Source organism: Zophobas morio, unplaced genomic scaffold, assembly GCF_036711695.1.
Source record: "Zophobas morio isolate AGI-343-1 ecotype UQ-CSIRO unplaced genomic scaffold, CSIRO_AGI_Zmor_V1 ptg000004l, whole genome shotgun sequence".
NCBI classification, from domain to species: Eukaryota; Metazoa; Arthropoda; class Insecta; order Coleoptera; family Tenebrionidae; genus Zophobas; species Zophobas morio.
The window spans coordinates 5,343,278-5,364,760 of record NW_026972109.1 but is presented as its reverse complement, the minus strand read 5'-3'; the positions used below and the strand labels follow the sequence as shown (position 1 = coordinate 5,364,760).

At 34.1% G+C, this 21,483-nt stretch overlaps 2 protein-coding genes across 4 annotated transcripts in view; one reads left to right on the top strand and one right to left on the bottom strand.

Annotated features, from left to right (window-relative positions):
• The first annotated feature begins 77 nt into the window (after positions 1–77).
• On the top strand, positions 78–2,130 carry LOC135138620 (protein artemis-like). The gene is made up of 2 exons (XM_064068601.1): positions 78–162; positions 475–2,130. The coding sequence occupies exons 1-2, from the start codon at positions 110–112 to the stop codon at positions 1,583–1,585; spliced, it is 1,164 nt and encodes a 387-aa protein (XP_063924671.1). The 5' UTR covers positions 78–109; the 3' UTR covers positions 1,586–2,130.
• Positions 2,116–21,483, bottom strand: part of LOC135138664 (uncharacterized protein) — a 46,279-nt gene continuing 26,911 nt past the window's right edge. For 2 of the 3 annotated variants that reach the window (XM_064068644.1, XM_064068649.1), the window contains 3 exons: positions 11,041–11,227; positions 9,672–9,821; positions 2,116–3,653 (listed from right to left, as the gene is read on the bottom strand). In XM_064068644.1, coding sequence (XP_063924714.1) covers positions 3,430–3,653; positions 9,672–9,821; positions 11,041–11,227 — 561 coding nt within the window. In that variant the 3' untranslated portion in view covers positions 2,116–3,429. Of the gene's footprint in view, positions 3,654–9,671; positions 9,822–11,040; positions 11,228–11,282; positions 11,417–21,483 lie in introns of those variants that run through there. The other variant, XM_064068640.1, reaches the window with a different exon arrangement.

Genomic DNA, 21,483 nt, shown 5'->3' with positions numbered 1-21,483 from the left:
ATTGGACAAACAAGTCCCCACGAAAATTAGGTTAACGACAAAATAACCTACACAACAACCGCCAAAACAACGACGCGCTTCCTGTCAAAGGCGCGCGGGAAGTTCGAAAATGAGCACGTTCGGAGGGAAAGTCGACGAGATTCCGGGGATCAGCATCGATAGGTGAGGGAGTTTCGCATTTATAAAGTAAAGTGTGTCTGTGGAAAGCAATAACGACTTAAGGTTACAATATTTTAAGAAAATTTTAAAAGAATCACTCTTTGTTTGAACAGCGAACAAAGCAAACAAAAATGAAACACAAATCCCGATTTACTCGTGATTACGAACAATATAATCCGAGTTTTTAGGAAAAGATAAAACGCTGTCCTAAAATCAGTTCATCGGATGTATTCACGTCCACGTCATTTTGCAGTATTACTGGTTGCCTATTCAAGCCATTTTAAATAAAATGAAAAATACAGTTATAAATTTCAGGTTCGATGGGGCCAATTTCGACTCGGAAGCCTTCTTCCTCTCCCACTGCCACACCGACCACATGCAGGGTCTTAGTAACTTCGATTTTCAAAAAAATCTAGTTGCAAATAACCGTTTTATCTACGTATCCCACGTCTCTGCAGAAATTCTCAAGAATATGCACCCCTTCATTGCAAACAATTTGGTGGAACTAGATTTTCACTCTTCCACCACAATAACTTTAAAAAATAAGACCGTATGTGTGACTCCAATTCCGGCAGGGCATTGCCCAGGTTCTGTGATGTTTCTCTTTGAAGGAGATAAAACCGTTTTGTACACTGGTGACTACAGAATTAATTCTTCCGATATTTCCAAACTCAAAGCATTTTATGATTCTCTAAATAACCAAAAAAAGATCGACGCGGTGTACTTGGACACGACTTTTTTCTTAAAAGAGTATGAAAAGTTCCCTTCGAGAGCGGAAAGTTTAGATGAAATTTGTAACATTATCAACGAGTGGATTTCGAAGAGTGACAAACACATAATAGCTCTGAATACACAAGCGAAATATGGCTACGAGTATCTTTTTATGGAAATTTCCAAACAAGTTAAAATGCCGATTCATGTTAATGACGACATCTATGAATTCTATAAAAGGGTACCTGAATTAGATCAAGCAATCACTAAAGACAGAAATAAGACCAAAGTCCATTGTGCTTGTGGTAGTCACTATACAACAATCTGTCGCAACACTGTATATTACAAAGTCAAAAATATAAAAGTTTCGGCGTTTCGATGGAAAAGTGATAGTCTTCAGAAGGGTATTTCTGAAAGCAATGAATATACGCACTACGTTTGCTATTCTACGCATGCGTCATATGAAGAAGGCGTGGCCTTGTTAAAATTTCTCAAACCTAAAAAGGTTGAACCTAACGTGTTACACAGGGATCAAACCCTAAATGCACAGATTTATCAGAATATTGACCAAAACTTAGAACAGGACGAGCCAAAGGCTAAAAAAGTGAAACTCTTCAAACTGGAAGAGAAGATAAATACACCTGAGGAAAATAGTGAGGATTCTGGGTGGGACAACGGCATTTTGGACTCTCCTCCGAGGAAATTCGGCTTTTGATTATTGGTGAGGAATTTCCAAAAAGTGCTTTTATTTTATTTTTGACATCAAATGTTATGATTGTTTATATGGTAAGTATATTTTATGTAAATGTTTGAAAGATACTACGTAGCGAGGCTGTTTTACAATGCACAATTTAATAAATGTAAGTGACGTTTCCATTTAAGAATGCAGTGATACCACCAGAATAAATTTTAAGACCTGCTTTTCTAATATTGTCAGTTATAAAATATAAACATTCCATTAACTTAGTAGAACTCTTGACGATGTATTTTTAAGTATGACTCATTCACAAACGTCACTTTAATGTCAGTAGTAAAATCCAACACTGCTAAGCCCGTGCTGAAGCCCAGTTGAATCTACTGAAGTTTCAAGACGTGGCAACACTGCGTTCGTTATTCACACAGAGTTTCTTGTTTTATAAGAGAATTTAGTGTAAAAACATGGTTTAAATGTATATTTTGTCGTTGGATGTGTATTTTGTACGAAATTTGAATGTTTATTTTATATATAACTTTGTAAATAAAGCCTTATAATACAAATAATTTATTTTTTTTTGACAGAAGATAGGTACAAGTGCTTTTATGAAATACACGATGTAACGAATTTCCCGCCCTGGAACACACCTCCAGTTGAGATCAACTACCCTTACATAAAGAGAATTAAATTTTTATTATTTTTATACAACTGTTAACAGTAATTTACACATTTTATAATAATGGAATGAAATTAACAGTAGAAAATATAAGTTGTAAGTAAGTATGTACTTATAAGTTGCATTTTCTACCAAGATATATGGCTCTCACATCTATTATATACACAAGCTATATATCACAACACTACAGTTTATACCATGCTTCTTATGTGACAATATCATTATTTACAATATAATAAATAAAAAATTACTTAATTATCAAAAAACTTACGAACTATAATTACAGAAAATGAGAAGGTTTTGTTTTGAATGAATGCTTGTGGCCACAAAAAATCTGGCAGTTGTTTTAAAGCAAAATAACATTGGTCCAGTATTATCAAATTACCCTAACTATACAAAAAAAATAACGTACGCAAAATTTGTTCACTTTAAATTTTTAAAAATCGATATGCTTGTTTTCCAATGTACCCTAACATCACACAACTGAACCGAAATAAACTACGTATTGGTCATGTAAGCGCAGCTGCACGAATTTCGTTTCATACAACAAACCAACGCAAAATAATGCCCCTTCGAAAAATTCGTCGAAAAAAAAAATAGCTGCCATCGATCGAGGAAATAACTATACCTATATTGACATCACTACGAACTGCCCCGACATGTCCACTATTCGCTCGAACGGACAACAGTCAGTCGTGCACATGTCACGCAGTTCATTTTAAAAGTTGGTTCAAGTCTTTGTGTTCCATACATCTAGCCTGCCCGGGTTGTCTCTCAGTCGCTCTAATCACGCATCCTGCACTAATCCATCCGATCGTTCGACCGATCACGCGCGACACCGAAAACAAAACTTAAAGATCGAGCCGAACGATCAAACCAATCAGCGCCGTAAAATGGTAACAACTACAAAACTGGCTGACTGGTGATGACCAGGCAAGCAAATCAAACAAATCATAAAAAACGGTAATCCACTAATCAGTTTGACGGCGAAGTTCCGGACGAAAACGGGTCTACGTGTAGACTGGAACGAAAGACGAAAATCGCGATTTTGTCGTAATCAAACTGACCAGGTGTACATCCAGTGTCAGGCAAGCGACCCATTCACACGTATCTCTCGTTCACGCCGCGTTCTCTGAGAGAGGGTGACCTCTTACGATCAGAGAACAACATCGGGCAGACTATGTGGCCACTAGGCCCTCGAATCGTTATCGTGCACGATTTTTCGTTCCTTATAGTAGATCTCTTCGCTTTCTTTGTCGCACATGAGGAGCACCACGCCGCCGAAGAGGAAGATGGCGGCGCCCCAGCCCACTCCGTACGCCCAACCGAACTCCCATATTGTCCTATTGCCGAGGTTCAGCTCGGCGGCGAAACACACCGGGTAGATGATCAGGGCTATGAGGATTGAGACAACTGCAAAACATACATTTTAATAACGTGAAAACACAAACACTAAAAATATTTTTGACGAGGCGTAACCGAGTTCGAATTGCTTGAGAGCACAAAAAAAAATTAATCGCCAGCGGGATTCAGCGTTCTACTTTGTATGTGAAAATCATTTAGAAACACTCGTGCTAAATGAGATAAATCCTGAAAGATATTGCTATTTCACGTTCCATCAGTGTTAAGTTTTACGATATTTACCGTCGTTTTGCCCCCATTCTGTCGGTAAGGCATGGTGGTATCCGCTAAAGCAGTGGTTATGAAACTTTTTGCCACATTATAACTAGATTGAACATTATGTGAGTATGCATCGTGCTTTTATATCTCCTGCAGCACGTAATCCGCTTCAACGAAACGGTCGATGAACATTTTTAGGAATTAATGGAATTAGGTTAGTAATAAATTACGTTTTTGTTTTTCTAGTTTTAATTACACGGAAACAATGCAACAATACGAGTTTATCTTGCTGATAGGAGTAACCGAAGCTTATTATCATTGTTTTAGATAAACGGGTTACCAATTATTGAATTTTTTCGATGATCCCTCCTTAATTCGTTCGTAAATGGATGATTTTGTTTCAGAAATGCAATGATATTGAATTGAAATAAAAATATCTGTTTAGGCTAGTATATGCAACCAAACATACAACTGACAGATGATTAATCCTACATCAATCAGGAGGAACTAAATATACCAACGAGTACCGACATTGCCAAATTGTGTTCTTTTCAACTGTGGATCTAGATATAGTAGATAATTACAGGGTGTTCGGTTGAAAAAAATCATCAAATTGGCTTGATAGAAAAAATAGGAAAAAACGCATGTTTTATTAATCCATTCGCGCTAATTTATCACATGATGACTTTTTCAATTGAACACCCGATATACAGTTATATTCTTATACCGGGTGTTTGGAAAATGGCCGATTAACTTTTCAGTACGGGGGTTTCGGGAGTCCCAAAAAAATAATAAAAAATTATGTGTGATTTACGAAGAAAACGTAATTTTATAAAAGTAAAATTGGCAACAGTGCATGCACCTTTTATTTTTTTTTAACAATAATCATAATAACCAGTCGTCATTAATCGTCGTGTATTATTGTTAATAAAACAAGTTGTTATTTTTCATTAATAAATAAATAAACCAAAAAAAAAAAAAATTAAAAAAGACAAATTATAAACAAAATCAAAACTACCACAGAAAAATCCATTAAAGCCAGCTAAACACTAGAGATGTTCAAAATTCTTGCCTTGTACATATAAGTAAGGTCGTAATGTTTCCAAATTTTGATCATTTTTTGTAAAAGTTAGTCATCAGTAAGATAAAGTTGATTTTGGCTAATGACATACCCTCTAAGAAAAGAGAGGGTAGGTGGGCGGGGCTAGTCGCTGCTAAAATAAGTCTGATTTTGGCAGATGCCATACTCTTTAAGAAAAGAGAGGGTGGGTGGGCGGGGCTAGTACCTGCTAAGGTAAAACTAATTTTGGCAAATGAGATATCCTTTAAGAGAAGAGAGGCCGGGTGGGCGGGGCAAATACCTGCTAAAATAAGACTGAATTTGGCGAGTGAGATTTCTCTAAGAATATAGAGGACAAGTGGGTGGGGATAGTACCTGTTAAAATAAAATCAGTTTTATCTTAGTACGTACTAGCCCCGTCCACCCGCCCCCTCTTCTCTTAAAGGGTATCGTATTTGCCAAAATCAGTCTTATCTTGACAGCTACTAGCCCCGCCCACCCACTCTCTTTTCTTAGAGAGTACGTCATTTGTCAAATTCGGTCTTATTTTAGCAACTACTAGCCTCGCCCATGATACAAGAAGACATAGTATGAGAGTCGGGTGGATGAATTTTTGTCTGCTTTGCGCAACAGCCTTAGAAACGTGCTTGAAATGCTCCTCTGACAACTTCTAAAGCTGTCAAATGTCAATTTATCAGTGACATGAAATGTGAGGTTATAACGAATGTTGAGATTCGGTTCAGTTGAGTGTTTTAAGGGTTAACTTATCTTCGAAGGTGCTAAGTTGACATCAGAAGCCAATAGCATGTATTCAAAATTTGGGATCGTTCGTTGATTGTGATAATAGGAACATACAACAGGCCAGAATTTAAACTTAGCGGTTATGACATCCACATGACGTCACACAAAGTGCGCAATATCATACCATGTCTTCTTGTACCTTGACCCCGCCTACCCACTCTCTCTTTTTTTTAGAGGATATGTACATTTGCCAAACTCACTTTTATCTTAGCAGATACTAGCCCCACCCACCCACCCTCTCTTTTCTTACAGGCTATGTCATTTTCCAAAATCAGTTTTATTTTAGCAAGTACTAGCCCCGCCCACCCACCCTCTCTTCTGTTAAAGGGTATCTCATCTGCCAAATTCAGTCGTATCTTGGCAGCTACTAGCCCCGCCCACCCACCCTCTCTAGAGGGTATGTCATTTGTCAAAATCAGTTTTATCTTAGCAAGTACTATTGGCTAATTTTTACAAAAAATGATCAAAATTAACGTTAATTGCTACATTAAAGTTTCCAAATTTTTTGTAAAAGTTAGTCATCAGTATTTGGTAAGATAAAACTGATTTTGGTTTGAGATAGCCTGTAAAAAAAGAGAGGGTGGGTGGGCGGGGCTAGTATCGTCTAAGGTAAGACTGATTTTGGCAGATGACATATCTCTAAAAAAGGAGGGTGGTTGGGCGGGGCTAGTACCTGCTAAGATAAGACTGATTTTGGCAGATGACATACCCTCTAAGAAACGAGGGTGGGTGGGCGGGGCTAGTATTTGATAAGATAAGACTGATTTGAACTATATCTGAAAATTAGTTAAAGACATTTTCTTGTAGAATTCGTAATCCAGAAGTCACTTCCGGCTTCGTTTCTTCGGAAATTCCTACCGTTTTTCCAAAATCCCTAATTGAAATATAGCAATTTTTGACAGTTTCGTCAAAATCAACAAGGAAATATCCTTAAATAACATTGGAAAACTTCTCAAAAAAGTAAAAAAATCATATTGGAGGGTACAGAAAAAATGATCATTTTTGAAAATTTGCCTACAAATCCTCAAAAATTCTGGGAAATACATTTTCATAAACAAGCTAATTCGAAAAGCATAACGTGTGGATGGACCCTGATCAAGATTTTCAAAAAATTTTGTTGGAAAATGTTTCTTTTAATCTCAAAAATTATTTTTTATTTATACTTGCTGAGAAAGTTATTGGAATTTTTGAAAAAATGAACTAGAAAATAACTTTAACAAATTGAAATCAACAAGGAAATATCTTTGGATAATTTTCGAAGACGTCTACATTTTTTTCAAAAACTCATTATTGGAAAACTGAAAGTTCAAAATTTCGTTGCCTGGACTTTCAAATTAAAAAAAAATCTAATCTGGACCTAATTTTCCAAAGTAAATAAAAACTTGAACGATTGAACTTAAACGATTTTAAAAAAGAGAGGGTGGGTGGGCGGGGCTAGTACCTGCTAAGATAAGACTGATTTTGGCAGATGACATACTTTCTAAGAAAAGAGGGTGGGTGGGCGGGGCTAGTAACTGCCAAGATAAGACTGAATTTGGCAAATGGGATTTGCATTTAAAAGCTACGCAATGACATTTATCGCAAGTGATAATTTATCACTTCGATCAAGAAACAAAATCCCATCCCAGATTTCTGTAAATTTATCCGAAAATAAAACACCAGGGGCCAGTTTATAGAAAGCGAATTAAATATTTAATCCTCGATTAATTTAACACAGGATTAAAATGTAGAATATAAGCCCGTGATTGGTTAAACATGCACGTTGCTTAGCAACGGACCTCAATTAACTGTTAATCTCGAATTAACTTCAATTCGCTTTCTATAAACAGTTTAAACGTACGGTTTTGAAAACTTTGACAATTTTTGGATAGGTCTGACATTTTTGTCAAATGGAATTTTATTAAATTATTACAAAAAAAACACAACCATATCAACTAAAATGGTAATTAAACATGGTCATGGGCGAGAAAAATATTAACTAAAAATTTGATTACTAGTTATTGTACTAATGAATGTATTGTTTAGTTTTTAAACGTACCAAAAAAAAACAATTTTAATATCATTATAACTCCACCAAAATGTGAGAAGAACTTTTTTACATTTTTTTCCCAGACTCACCAGCCGATTGTAAAGAGCGTAGCGGAGAGTTAATCCGCTATTTTCCAGACACCCGGTATACTTCGCGACGCCTACGCCATGGATGCAATGTACTAAATTAAGCTTCCCCTTTCAAGATAGAAACAATGGCATTTACAGAATTTTAATATGTATATCCGATCTCCAGATAGGCCACAGAGTGACACCCTGTATATTGAATACGTTTTTCAAAAAACAAGAAAATTGCCGTACGATTTTTTTAAATTTCAGATAAGGAGAGGCTCTGAAAACAAAGAATGCGAAAGACGTAAGGCGTAGCTTCATAATTTTTATATAAATGTCACTGTCATTGACACTAATTAATACAAATTGAGGTTAAGCCAATTACGACGCCTTGACTAAGCCCTACGTCTTTCACATCTTTTGTTTCCAGAGCCTCCCCAAACGCCCAAATTAAAAAATCCTACCGTATTGTTGGTTGCATATGCTTGTCCGCATGTAACTACTATTACATTACCATCTGATGCTTATGCGGATTTCGAAGAAAGAAGTTGTATTTTTTTTTAATTTTGTTGTTTCCTTTAAAATTTGTTATAAATTTAAAGAATTTCCTTCCCTTGTCTCACGTAAACGTATTTTTTTTTTTATTGCAATCTGTCAATTTTAGACTTTGAAATGGTAGAATGGGATACAGATATATTTGGTCACATAATTTAATTTTTATTTTGTTATTTTTAAAGACATAGATCAATGAAACAACATTGTAAAATTTTGTGTACATAATACTCCCGAATTTTCTGGAAAATTGGATGAACCATTTCTGATTCAATCGATAAAATAAATAAATAAAATACAATAACTGTACAAATTGAAATATCAAAGGAAATAGTGACTTGTTTATGGTTAATCTGCTAGCGAGAACTAGATTTTGCAAACAAACACATTTTTCCAAGAAACCATGAACTCAGAACAGTAAGCGTAGATGCCGACGATCACAATTATTTATGATATATTTGCAGTGAAAAAAAAACAAACGAAATGTCCTTAACATAAAAAAGTGGTTTGGATAAAGCAAAATTAGAAACTGTAACAATTTTGATAACATTTTTCTGTTTGGACGCGTCGTCACTTCAACAAAAACTGATAAATTATTCTAAAAACAGTAAATGTTTAACGTCATAAAAAAATGATTTCATTAATTATTAACCTACATTGATTGCGCATTAGTTCTGACATTTTCAGCGTAAAAAACGATCGCTTTAACAATTTTAACGAGTTACACGTATTTTGCATCAAAAAGTTAAAATTAATTAACTTCAAAAGGTTTAATATCAGTTTTTTTGCGTTCCTGAAAGAGCAAATTTCATAGTCGCTGACCGGTGACTGTTGCACAAAATTACAAATTTTCAATGTCAGGGATCATATGAAATTCTTTCATCCAATAATAGACGCATAAATCGTGCTTATGCAACCAACAACTCACGCCAGCACGTACAACTACTTACTAATTTTCCACACACCGGTGAACTTCATTTCGTGCTCTGATGCATGCAACAAATATTCGCTAAAAATACTAAATATTTTTTGTAAAAACAAAAAACACGAAATAGGTTTAAAAATGAACAAGTTTCTCTCTAGTTGAACGTCGCATTTAAATACCGTTTATAACGGAAATAGGTAATAAGCGATAATTCAAAGTGTTTAACATAACTGTCTTCACTAACGCATTTACTTTCCAAAAGTAATTTGTCACCGTGCTCTTCATTCTGATGACCCACTTCATTTAATATTTTTATGAACTTAAAATTACCGACGCGAGCGAAGCTCGCTATCGCTTATATGTGTTTACTTACGGGCAAACCCCATGACTATCACAGCGAATCGGTAGTACTTGTATTTGGAGTGGTGGTCTTTGGTTTTCAACCCCAAGCCCGTGAGGATGGTGGCCACCAAATCGGTGAGCAGCGTGATGACGCAGAGGGTGGCGGCGGCCCGGATATAGGCTGCAAAAAATAGCAATAGTGTAAAATGTGAATCATCGCCACCGGTGTTTAGATGGAAACGCGTTGGTATTTCCTAGTTTAAGTACTCGGTTAGTAATGTGGTGACGGCGTAACCGCAGAGCGCGCAATAATGCATTCTTTACGTGCACTTTATCGACGCGACCGTCATATTTATTGCAAGCGCGCTTAATAAACCAGAAAAAAGCGATGCATATAGAGTGGAGCGCGTTATTCGCCTGAAATATTTTAGCAATTTAAAGCTGACAGCGATAATGTGGCGAATTGTCAAGCATTTTTCACCTGTCATCGCTCCGAACTAAAAATACATGATTGATGTATTACTGCTAAAGCTGAGGCGGCTTTGGTTTCTCGTTCTAGTCGCTTCGATCCATTTTCGCCACTTTCCTGCATGCACCTTATGGTATAAAGGAATAATGCATGCATATTAGGGGCAATTTTACATTCCAGTTGACGGGAAAATTTACTTACCACACATTACCGATACGTCATGCGTGACGTCACGGACCTTTCGTTTCTACGAACAATTCGCGGTTGATCCCTGTCATAACACTACGATAACAATTTTCATCCAATCGTCGCCCGATCAATTAAATTATTCACATCGGTTTTAGTCTCAAAAACGCGGCCGGCACGCCACTGACCCGGCACATACCAACCCTTCGAACCCAAACACCCCTGAATTATTAATTGTACTCGCAACAACCTGCCAATAAAACGCGATATTTGCATTCCGACGTTGCCGAACAGCGGGAAGATTGATGATCTTCGCCACTCGAAAACACCCCTTCGATATTTAGGTCAGAACGACATTATTCTCGAACCCTTCGCATTTAAACTTGAAGACTTGTTGAATTCGCACGTTCGGCCTGTATTATGCATGAACTTTTTTTTAAATTGCAATTTCGGGAGGAAGCACGGTTCCGGTTCATTGTGCATGCAGCTGTCAAAGAGACGGAGGCCTGGATTATGCAAAACAACTCGCACGGATTGGGTAAATGTTTTAATGGGGCTGGAAATTCCGCTAAATTGATGTTTGGCAAATAGAAAATAACGTTATATGTGTGTGTCGTTCGGAGCATTTAAATTAAACTGGCGGCACTGAATATTAATTAATTCGTATTAGTGTTGCTTGTTGGACTCATCTATATGTAAGCGACTTAATTAATCAGTTGACTTAGCTCGAGGGGTAAGTACGCACCTGCATCCCGTGATTGGTAGCATCCAGGGGGCTCTTGCATGTTGAAGGGGAGCGGCTGGGGGGCGTCTTCTTCTATGCAGTGCATGAAAAGGCCCTGGCGCCAACCGGCTGCCATCAGCCAGTCCGTCGAGGCCAGACCCATTATCATTAATATTATAACTATGAGTCCACATATGAACGCTATCACCTACAACAAAAAAAAAATCTTACTCAGTACTAACCCAAATCTTAACCTCCAATACCAAACGGTAGCGGCTACTTTGCGCCGCCACCCTCACCACAGTTTTCTCTCCCATTCTACAAAAATCACCATCAACCGCAACTTTGTGACTAACATTTCCTAAACAAGAGACGTGTGCGTAATCACCCAGTCAGGTGTGGCTACAGGTATTGATAACAAAGTTGGTGGGGCAGTCTCTCAAAAAACAAAACGACGAAAATAAAAACTTATTTACTTTAGCGACTTCCGTTCCGATATCTCGTGGTAACAAAACATAATCTGACTAGAGTCAAGTATTAATTACAAGGAGTGTAAAGATAATGCCTTGATTAATCACGAAGGACAAACAAAACAGCTCCAAAACAAACACGAATGCAAAGTACGAGTGCAATTTGTTAATGGGGCGTGCATCGAGTCAAGCGTAAATATTTATGCGGCGAGGGTAAATAAAACTGGACACGTAAATGCTATCTGTTACCCGAGAGTGGGTAACTTGGTTGGGTGGTGGCGATGTTTTTTATGTTTTGTTTTTTTTTGTATTATTTGCGAGATCGATTCGCCTACTTTCCGAGACACCGAAGGCGAGCGCAGCGAGCTACAAATTTAAAACGCCCTGTTTTGTCGTGTCATTTTTAGAGAATTGATTGTTGTACTAATGGATTGGCTCGTGAAGTCGAATGTTTGGAAAAGATTAAATGGAACCCTAACCCCCAGTTTGACAACGAACAAAAAGACATCGAAGAATTTGTGTTACATCAAGTGTGAATAAAGTCACGTATGAGGAAATAAAATGAAACGTAGAACCTTGTGGGTATTCTGTTATCGAGTGTAGCGCAACTGTTCGTACTCTATTTTTATACACTAATAAAATTTTATTACAACTTAGAAGTTAAATATCATAATCCGTAAAATAATAAACTGTACTTCTAATTGTATTGATATGTCGGATATTCCATCATTAACTTAAAATAGCTTCAGGGTCGTCAAATGCAGAACAGGGCCGTATCCCTCTACTTTCAAATTAATCGTCTACGTTTTGTTTGTTTGCCTATATGTAAATGACTGAAGTATAGCTTGAAATCCTGATATTTTGAAAAATTATCATTTTTTTTGTTTTGTATCTCTATAAAGTAAAAATCAGTGGCGTAAATAACCCCGACACGTCGAAAATTGAAAAATCGGAATCACAAAAGTTGGAATGATGAAATTTGAAAAGCCTAAAAATTGAAAAACCTAAAAACTGAAAAAATGACAATTCGAAAAAACAAAAATCGAAAGACTGAAAATTCCAGTATCGAAAATGAAAAACTCGTGAAATCACAAAGTCGAAAAGTAAAATAGTTCAAGAATCGAAAAACTGAAGAATGGAAAAACTGAAAATCGAAAAATCAAAAATTGAAAAGTCGAATATCAAAAAATTGAAGAGTAAAAAAAATTGGGAAATCTAGAAACTGAAAATGCAAAAAAATAAAAATCGACAATTGAAAGATTTGAAAAACTGAACATAGAGAAATCGCAAAGGAAACATTCAAAATGTAAAAATAGAAAATCGCAAAAATGGGGAATCGAATTACAAAAAAATTCTAAAATCGAAAAATCCAAAAATCGTCAAATCCGAAAAGTCTAGATGTCGAGAAATCAACAAACCGAAAAAACTAAAATTAAAATATACAACATTGATAGAAATGGAAAACTTGAAAAATTGAAAAATTTTTAACACTGAAAAACCGAGAAGTCGAGAAATGGAAAATTCGAAAAATGCCATAACTGCAACATAGAAAAATTGGGAAACTGAAAAATCGAAAATTCGAAAAAACAAAAATCGAAAGACTGAAAATTCGAGTATCGAATATCGGAAACTCGTGAAGTCTAACAGTAAAATAGTTGAAAAATCGAAAAACTGAAAATCGAAGTCAAAAATTGAAAATGCGAATATCAAAAAATTGAAAAGTAAAAAAATTGGGAAATCTAAAACTGAAAATGCAAAAAAATAAAAATCGACAATTCAAAGATTTGAAAAACTGAACATAGGGAAATTACAAAGGAAACAAATTCAAAATGTAAAAATCGAAAATCGCAAAAACCGGGATTCCAAATACAAAAAAATCCTAAAATCGAAAAATCCAAAAATCGTAAAATCGGAAAAGTCTAGAAGTCGAGAAATCAACAAACCGAAAAAACTAAAATTAAAATATACAACATTGATAGAAATGGAAAACTTGAAAAATCGAAAAATTTTTAACACTGAAAAACCGAGAAGTCGAGAAATGCAAAATTCGAAAAATCGAAAAATGCCAAAACTGCAACATAGAAAAATTGGGAAACTGAAAAATCGAAAATTCGAAAAAAAAAATCGAAAGACTGAAAATTCGAGTATCGAAAATCGGAAGCTCGTGAAGTCTAACAGTAAAATAGTTGAAAAATCGAAAAACTGAACGGAAAAACTGAAAATCGAAGTCAAAAATTGAAAATTCGAATATCAAAAAATTGAAAAGTAAAAAAATTGGAAAATCTAGAAACTGAAAATGCAAAAAATAAAAATCGACAATTCAAAGATTTGAAAAACTGAAAAATACATAGAGACACAAATTGAAAATGTAAAAGTCGAAAATCGAAAAACCGAGAATCCAAACACAGAAAAGCGCAATATCGAAAGTCAAAAATTTTAAAATCGAAAAATCAAAAATCGTAAAATCGAGAAATCAAAAACAGAATTCCGAAAATTAAAAATTTGAAAAATCTAAGAGTCCAAAAAAATCGAAATACCGAGAAAATCAGAAATCGAAAAACCGAGAAAATCAGAAATCGACAAACCGAAAAATCGAGAAATCCAAAGATTTTAAACACTGAAAAACCGAGAAGTCGAGAAATGGAAAATTCGAAAAATAGGTAAATATTAAAAATTGAAAAATATGAAAAATCGAAAAATTGAAAAATGCCAAAATTGAAATACATATACAAGAACAAAGAAATCGAAAAACTGAAAAATCAAAACATTAAAAAGTTGAAAAATCCAAACATCGAGCAAATGGAAAATTGAAACACAAAAAAAAGATCGAGAAATCGAAAGGTTGAGAGCTGAAAAATTGAAAAATCAAGAAATCGAAATGAGCCATTTCGAAAACTCTAAAATTTAAGAAATCAAAAAATTGAATAATCGAACAATTGAAAAATCCCAAAACTCAATATCGAAAAATTGATCAATCGATGAATTGAAAAAAAAAGAAAAATTGTAGAAACAAAAAACTGAAAATTCCAAAATTGAAACATCGAAAAACTAAGATATCCAAAAATAAAAAAATTGGGAAATCGAAAAACCGTAAAATCCAGAAATGGAAATTAAAAAAATTCGAATATCGAAAACCGAAAATCGGAAAAATCAAAAGCATGGAATTTTGAAAATTGAAAATTTGAAAAAAGTTAAAGAGCCCTAGAAAATCGAAAAACCGAAAAAATCAGAAATCGAAATATCGAGAAATCGTAACTTCAAAAAATCAAGAAACAAATCGAAAATCGAAAAACCGAAGAATCAAAAGTTCGAAAATCGAAAAATCAAAAAGTCAAAAAATCCAAAAATCGTTAAATCGAGAACTGGAAATTTGAAAATGAGAAATCTAAGAGCCTAAAAGAATCGAAAAACCGAGAAAATCAGAAATCGAAATATCGAGAAATCGTAACTTCAAAACATTGAGAAATCGAAAAGTCGAGAAGTCAAGAAATAGACAAACCGAAAAGTCTAAAATTAAAATACACAAAATTGATAAATCCAGAAATGGAAAACTTGAAAAATCGAAAAATTGAGAAGTAAAAAAAATTGGGAAATCGAAAAACTGAAGAATGAAAATGAAAATTTCAGAAATGGAAAAACAAAAATATTGAAAAGCCTAAAAACTGAAGAATCGAAAAACTGAAAAAACGAAAATTAAAAAAAAAGAAAAATCGAATGACTGAAAATTCGAGTATCGAAAATCGAAAACTCGTTAAATCAAAAATTTGAAAAGTAAAATAGTTGAAAAATCTAAAAACTGAAGAATGGTTAAACCGAAAATCGGAAAGTCAAAATTCGAAAATTCGAATATCGAAAAATTGAAAAGTAAAAAATTGAGAAGTCTAGAAAGTGAAAATCCAAAAAATTAAAAATCAAACAATTCGAAGATTCCAAAAAGCTGAATAACAGAGAAATCGCAAAGGAAACAACAGAACAGGGCCGTATCCCTCTACTTTCAAATTAATCGTCTACGTTTTGTTTGTTTGCCTGTATGTAACTGATTGAAGTATAGCTTGAAATCCTGGTATTTTGAAAAATATCATTTTTTTTTGTTTTGTATCTCTATAAAGTAAAAACCAGTGGCGTAAATAACTCCGAAACGTCGAAAATCGAAAAATGGACAAAGGAAAATTGAAAAATCAAAAGATCGAGAAATCGAAAAGTCGAGAGCCAAAAAACTGAAAAATCGGGAAATCGAAAAATAAATCGAGAAATGGAAATAAAAAAAATTCGAATATCAAAAATCGAAAATTCGAAAAACGAAAAATCCCAAACACGGAATTTCGAAACTTGAAAATTTGAAAAATCGAAGAGCCCAAAAAATCGAAAAATCGGGAAAATCAGAAATCGAAACATCGAGAAATCGTAACTTCAAAAAATCAAGAAACAAATCGAAAATCGAAAATCCGAAGAATCAAAGGATCGAAAATCGAAAAATTCAAAAATCGCAAAATCGAGAAATGGAAATTAAAGAAATTCGAATATTGAAAATCGAACATTCGAAAAACGGAAAAATCAAAAACATGGAATTTCTAAAATTGAAAATGTGAAAAATCTTAAGAGTCCAAAAAATCGAAAAGTCTTAGAAGTCGAAAAATTGACAAACCGAAAAAACTAAAATTAAAATATACAAAATTGATAGAAATGGAAAACTTGAAAAATCGAAAAATGCCAAAACTGAAATATAGAAAAATTGGGAAACCGAAAAACTGAAATATCGAAAATTCGAAAAAACAAAAATCGAAAGACTGAAAATTCGAGTATCGAAAATCAGAAATTCGTGAAATCAAAAAGTCGAAAAGTAAAATAGTTGAAAAATCAAAAAACTGAAGAAGGGAAAACTTGTCTAGAAACTGAAAATACAAAAAATTAAAAATTGACAATCCGAAAATTTGAAAAACTGAAAAATAGAGAAATCTCAAAGGAAACAAATTCAAAATGTAAAAATCGAAAATCGAAAAACCGAAGAATCAAAAGTTCGAGAATCGAAAAATTCAAGAATCCAAATACAGAAAAAACGGAATATCGAATGTCGAAGATTCTAAAATGGAACAATCAAAAACACGGAATTTCGAAAATCGAAAAGTTGACAAATTTAAGAGCCCCAAAAAATCGAAAAGCCGAGAAAATCGGAAATCGAAACATCGAGAAATATAAAATTAAAATATAAAAAACCGACAAATTCAAAAATGGAAAACTGAAAAAATCAAGAAATCGAAAAATTTGAAACACTGAAAAACCAAGAAGTCGAGGAATGGAAAATTGTAAAACTCGAAAAATTAAAATATTAAAAAATTGTAAAAGTGAAAAATGCCAAAACGGAAATATGCAAAAATTGGGAAATCGAAAAACGGAAAAATCGAAATATAAAAAAGTTGGAAAATCCAAACATCGAACAACTGGAAAATTGAAACATCAAAAGATCGAGAAATCGAAAAGTCGAGATCCAAAAAATTGAAAAATCGGGAAATCGAAATGAGCCGAATCGAAAAATTAAAATTTCAAAAATTGAAAACAAGAAATCGAAAACTTTAAAATTTAAGAAATCAAAAAATTGAAAAATATAAGAAAAATTGTAGAGACGTAAAACTGAAAAATTCCAAAAATGAAACATTGAAAAACCAAGACATCGAAAATTAAAAAATTGGGAAATCGAAAAATAAATCGAGAAATGGAAATTAAAAAAATTCGAATATCGAAAATGGAAAACTTGAAAAATCGAGAAATGGAAAATTCGAAAAATCGGAAAATTGGGAAATCGATAAATGGAAAAATCGAAAAGTAAAAAAAAACTGAGAAATCGAAAAACTGAAGAATGAAAATGAAAATTTGAGAAATGGAAAAATAAAAAAATTGAAAAGCCTAAAACTGAAGAACAATTTGAAAAGTAAAATAGTTGAAAAATCTAAAAACTTAAGAATTGAAAAACTGAAAATCGGAAAGTCAAAATTCGAATATCGAAAAATTGAGAAGTCTAGAAAGTGAAAATACAAAAAATTAAAAATCGAAAAACTGAAAAACAGAGAAATCGCAAAGGAAACAAATTGAAAATGTAAAAATCGAACATCAAAAAACCAAGAATCCAAATACAGAGAAAACGGAATATCTAAAATCGAAAAATCCAAAAATCGTAAAATCAAGAAATGGAAATTCAAAAAATTCGAATACCGAAAATCGGAAATTCGAAAAACTGAAAAATGAAGAAGACGGAACTTCGAAAATTGAAAATTTGAAAACTCTAAGAGCCTAAAAAAATCGAAAAACCGAGAAAATCAGAAATCGAAAAGGCGAAACATCGACAAATCGAAAAATCAAAAGTTAAAATATAAAAAATTGATAAATTCAAAAACGGAAAACTTGAAAAATTGAGAAATTCAAAAATTTTAACACTGAAAAACCGAGAAGTCTAGAAAGGTAAAATTCGAAAAATTGAAACACTAAAAAAGCAAAAAATCGAAAAATTAAAAAATGCCAAAACTGAAATATAGAAAAATTGAAAAATTTAAAAAGTGAAAAATCGAAGTAGCAAAAGATTGAGAAATCGAAAAGTCGAGCAGCCGAAAAATTGAAAAATCGAGAAATCGAGATGAGCCAAATCGAAAAATCGAACAATCAAAATTTGAAAAATTACTCGAAACTTCAAAATCTCGATAAATCAAGAAATGATAAAATTGATCAATCGATAAATTGATAAATAGAAGAAAAATTGTAGAAACGAAAAACTGAAAAATCCTAAAACTGAAACATCGAAAAACTAAGATATCAAAAAATCAAAACCTGAAAATATCGAAAAATTGAAAATCTGAAAATCGAAAACTCGAGAGATCGAGGTGTCAAGAAACGGAAACATCGAAAAGTCGAGAAATTGAAAAATTGAAATTCTGAAAATCGAAAAATCGAGAAATCGAGGTGTCAAGAAACGCAAACTTCGAGAAGTCCAGAAATAAAAAATTCCAAAAATTGAAATATTAAAAAATAAAAAAATTGAAAAATACCAAAACTGAAATACATAGGTACATACAGAAAAACTGAAAAATCGAAACATCAAAAAGTTGGAAAATCCAAACATCGAACAATTGGAAAATTGAAACATCAAAAGAGATCGAGAAATCGAAGTCAAGAAGCCGAAAAACTGAAAAATCGAGAAATCGAAATGAGCCAAATCGAAAAAATCGAAAAATTAAAATTTGATAAAACTGAATAATCGAAAAATTTAAAAACCCAAAAATTGAAATCAAGAAATCGAAAACTCTAAAATTTAAGAAATCAAGAAATCGAAAACTCTAAAATTTAAGAAATCAAAAAATTAAATAATGGAACAATTGAAAAATCCAAGAACTCAAATATCGAAAAATTGATCAATCGATAAATTGAAAAATTGAAAAATACTTGAAAAATTGTAGAAACGAAAAACTGAAAATCCCAAAACTGAAGCATCGAAAAACTAAGATTTCGAAAAATTAAAAAATTAAGAAATCGAAAAATCAAAAACCTGAAAAATCGAAAAATTGAATAATTGAAAATTTGAAAATCGAGACATCGAAATGTCCAAAAATTGAAAAATAAAAAAATCGAGATCTCGAAAATTTGAAAAATCGGAGAACTGAAAAATGGAAAAATTGTTAACCAAATTTTGGTTAGCGTTTTACCATCTACACGATAATCCGACATATAAAATTTGAGAACGATCGGTCCGGTACTTTCGGAGATTATCTATCTAAAGGTCAGTTTACATTATGGGATATTTCTTAGGAACTTTCTTAAGCAAATTCCTTATGATTTTTTTTGTGATTGCTTAGGAATAAACACTATGAGCAATATTCGAGTTTTGGGGTTTATATTGTTGTGAAATTACTTGTGATTTTGTTAGGGTTGGTTTTGACATTTAACTTTAAATCCAAAATTTTCTGATCTATAAAGATGTGACAACTGTGTCTGAGAACACAAAGTATATGTATGTACACCAAATAACATAAACAAACAAATAATGAACCTAAAATCAGCTGACAATAGTGACAAATATATGCTTAAGAAATCGTTTAGTATTTCGCTTGGGAGTTTTCTTAAGAAAAATCCCATAATATAAACTGACCTTAATAAAAATTTGGACAAATGACAGAAAGACAGTCAGACAAATAGACGGAAACGGGAGACCTATTTTTTCGTACTCTAGTTGTCATGAAATCCGAGAAAACATAAAAGTAGCCAGTCGGCCGATGTAAAAAGTAAAAACAACGTGCGAAGAATACCTTTTCCATTATATCCTTAACCCCTTGACGCCATCCTAGAGTCTATTTAGTATGCAAAACTCATTTTTGCAAACGCCGGAACGATCACCCGAAATGATGAAAGAAAGACACGATTAAACTACAATAAAGCATTCATCGCATCGCATCTGCATTGCTAAAACTTCGAGAAGTACTTTAACACTGTACTCTAGCGCTCTACAAGGAATAAATGAATCATTTGAGTATGAAATCCCCAACAGAAACTAATTATTCCAGCGGAATATTTTCCGTAAAGCCGAACCATAAAAATCCATTTTAATACAGAATCGAGTTTGTGCAAATTAAAAAACCCTGAATTACTTCGTGTCATTGTTAGTTTCCGATCAAACGTTTTCCGATAGCGCGGCTCTAAAAACACACGCTTTGACAATGTTGTTTCATCGAAATTAAAAATAACCAATTTGCCTTTAACATCCGGTTGATTGGTTTATTAAACACAACAAAATCTCCCGGAACGAGGGCTGAATTCAATTTATGAAAACTAACTGCATTTACATAAATATTCCGCGAACAAATCATAGATCTCGCGATTTTAATTAATCCCGCCCCGACGCCAGGATTAACAGTAACCGTAAACACAACTGGGGCAAACCGAAATTTCGTGCAATTTCGCTAATTGCGGTCATTCCGAACGTCAACACTCCTTCGCTGGTATTCATCATCGGCGAAATATTCGCAAATGTGTTCGAACGCGTTTCTTGATTAAAACAATGCCTAATTTACGGGAGTTTTCTTCAAAAAACACCAGAAATCAACACGTTTCCTGGCTCCGAGCCAACCGGTAAATGAACTTCGACAATGAGAGCAAAAACCGATAATTGCGGAGGTGACGGACGGGCGAAAAAAATTCCAAACTAACTCAGTGGGAAAGTGAATCGAGAGGCGTCAAAGTCGCGCCAAGTTTTTTCATAAAAATTCCCCCGCAACATCGGAAACAGATAAAAGCAACTTGTGGAACTCAACTCTTCAAAGTGGGTTGGATGGACTTTATCGGAACGCGGTGGACTGGTTTAAGTGACATCATATGTCGTGCCAACAAAGAACTCGGAAATGGACAGACTTGAAAAGTTTGATTTTCTGGACGCGCCAAAGTATTGCATTGGTTCGAATCGATCACGTGCCCCCAGCAACCTAACCTCATTCATCCGTCGTCGGTCCCTACGTCTGGAAATTACCTTGTAACCATAGTAACTGACTGCCGCTTTCTTCCAGACGAAAAAAATCGATAGAAGGCGTGCCTCAGTCGCGCCATAATCAACCCCCCTGTAGCACACGTCGGGGTGAACGGAATTAACCTGGAGGAACAACCCTTAAATACGCAAATGTGAAAGTTACTCGTCGCCGTAACAAAGTCCGGGGCATAATCAAGTTACGGCTCGGTTGCACCGCTCCGGATTATTCCGGGGAAAAAAGGAAATAGGGTTAGTATTTTTCTTCAGCGACGGCGGCATTTGTCGCCGCATAAAAGCGCGCCGGATTAATATTGCAGATGAAGGGGACGTTCCGGGAGTCCGGGTTCCACCCCGAAAAATCGACAAATATATGTAAAACGAGGTGGAGAATTCGAGCTCCGTGTAAAATGGAAATTACGCGCTGCTGTTTCGGGTCCCTTTTCTTCGACGGAAAACCTCGGAATGTAAACAGGGCACGGTGTCGATTAAACTTGT

What these genes read in the sequence shown, in the direction of transcription:
- LOC135138620 (XM_064068601.1), top strand. Translation starts at nt 110, where the DNA reads ATGAGCACGTTCGGAGGGAAAGTCGACGAGATTCCGGGGATCAGCATC. An exon ending in CCGGGGATCAGCATCGATAG is followed by an intron (nt 163 to 474) that starts GTGAGGGAGTTT and finishes TATAAATTTCAG; the next exon opens with GTTCGATGGGGCCAATTTCG.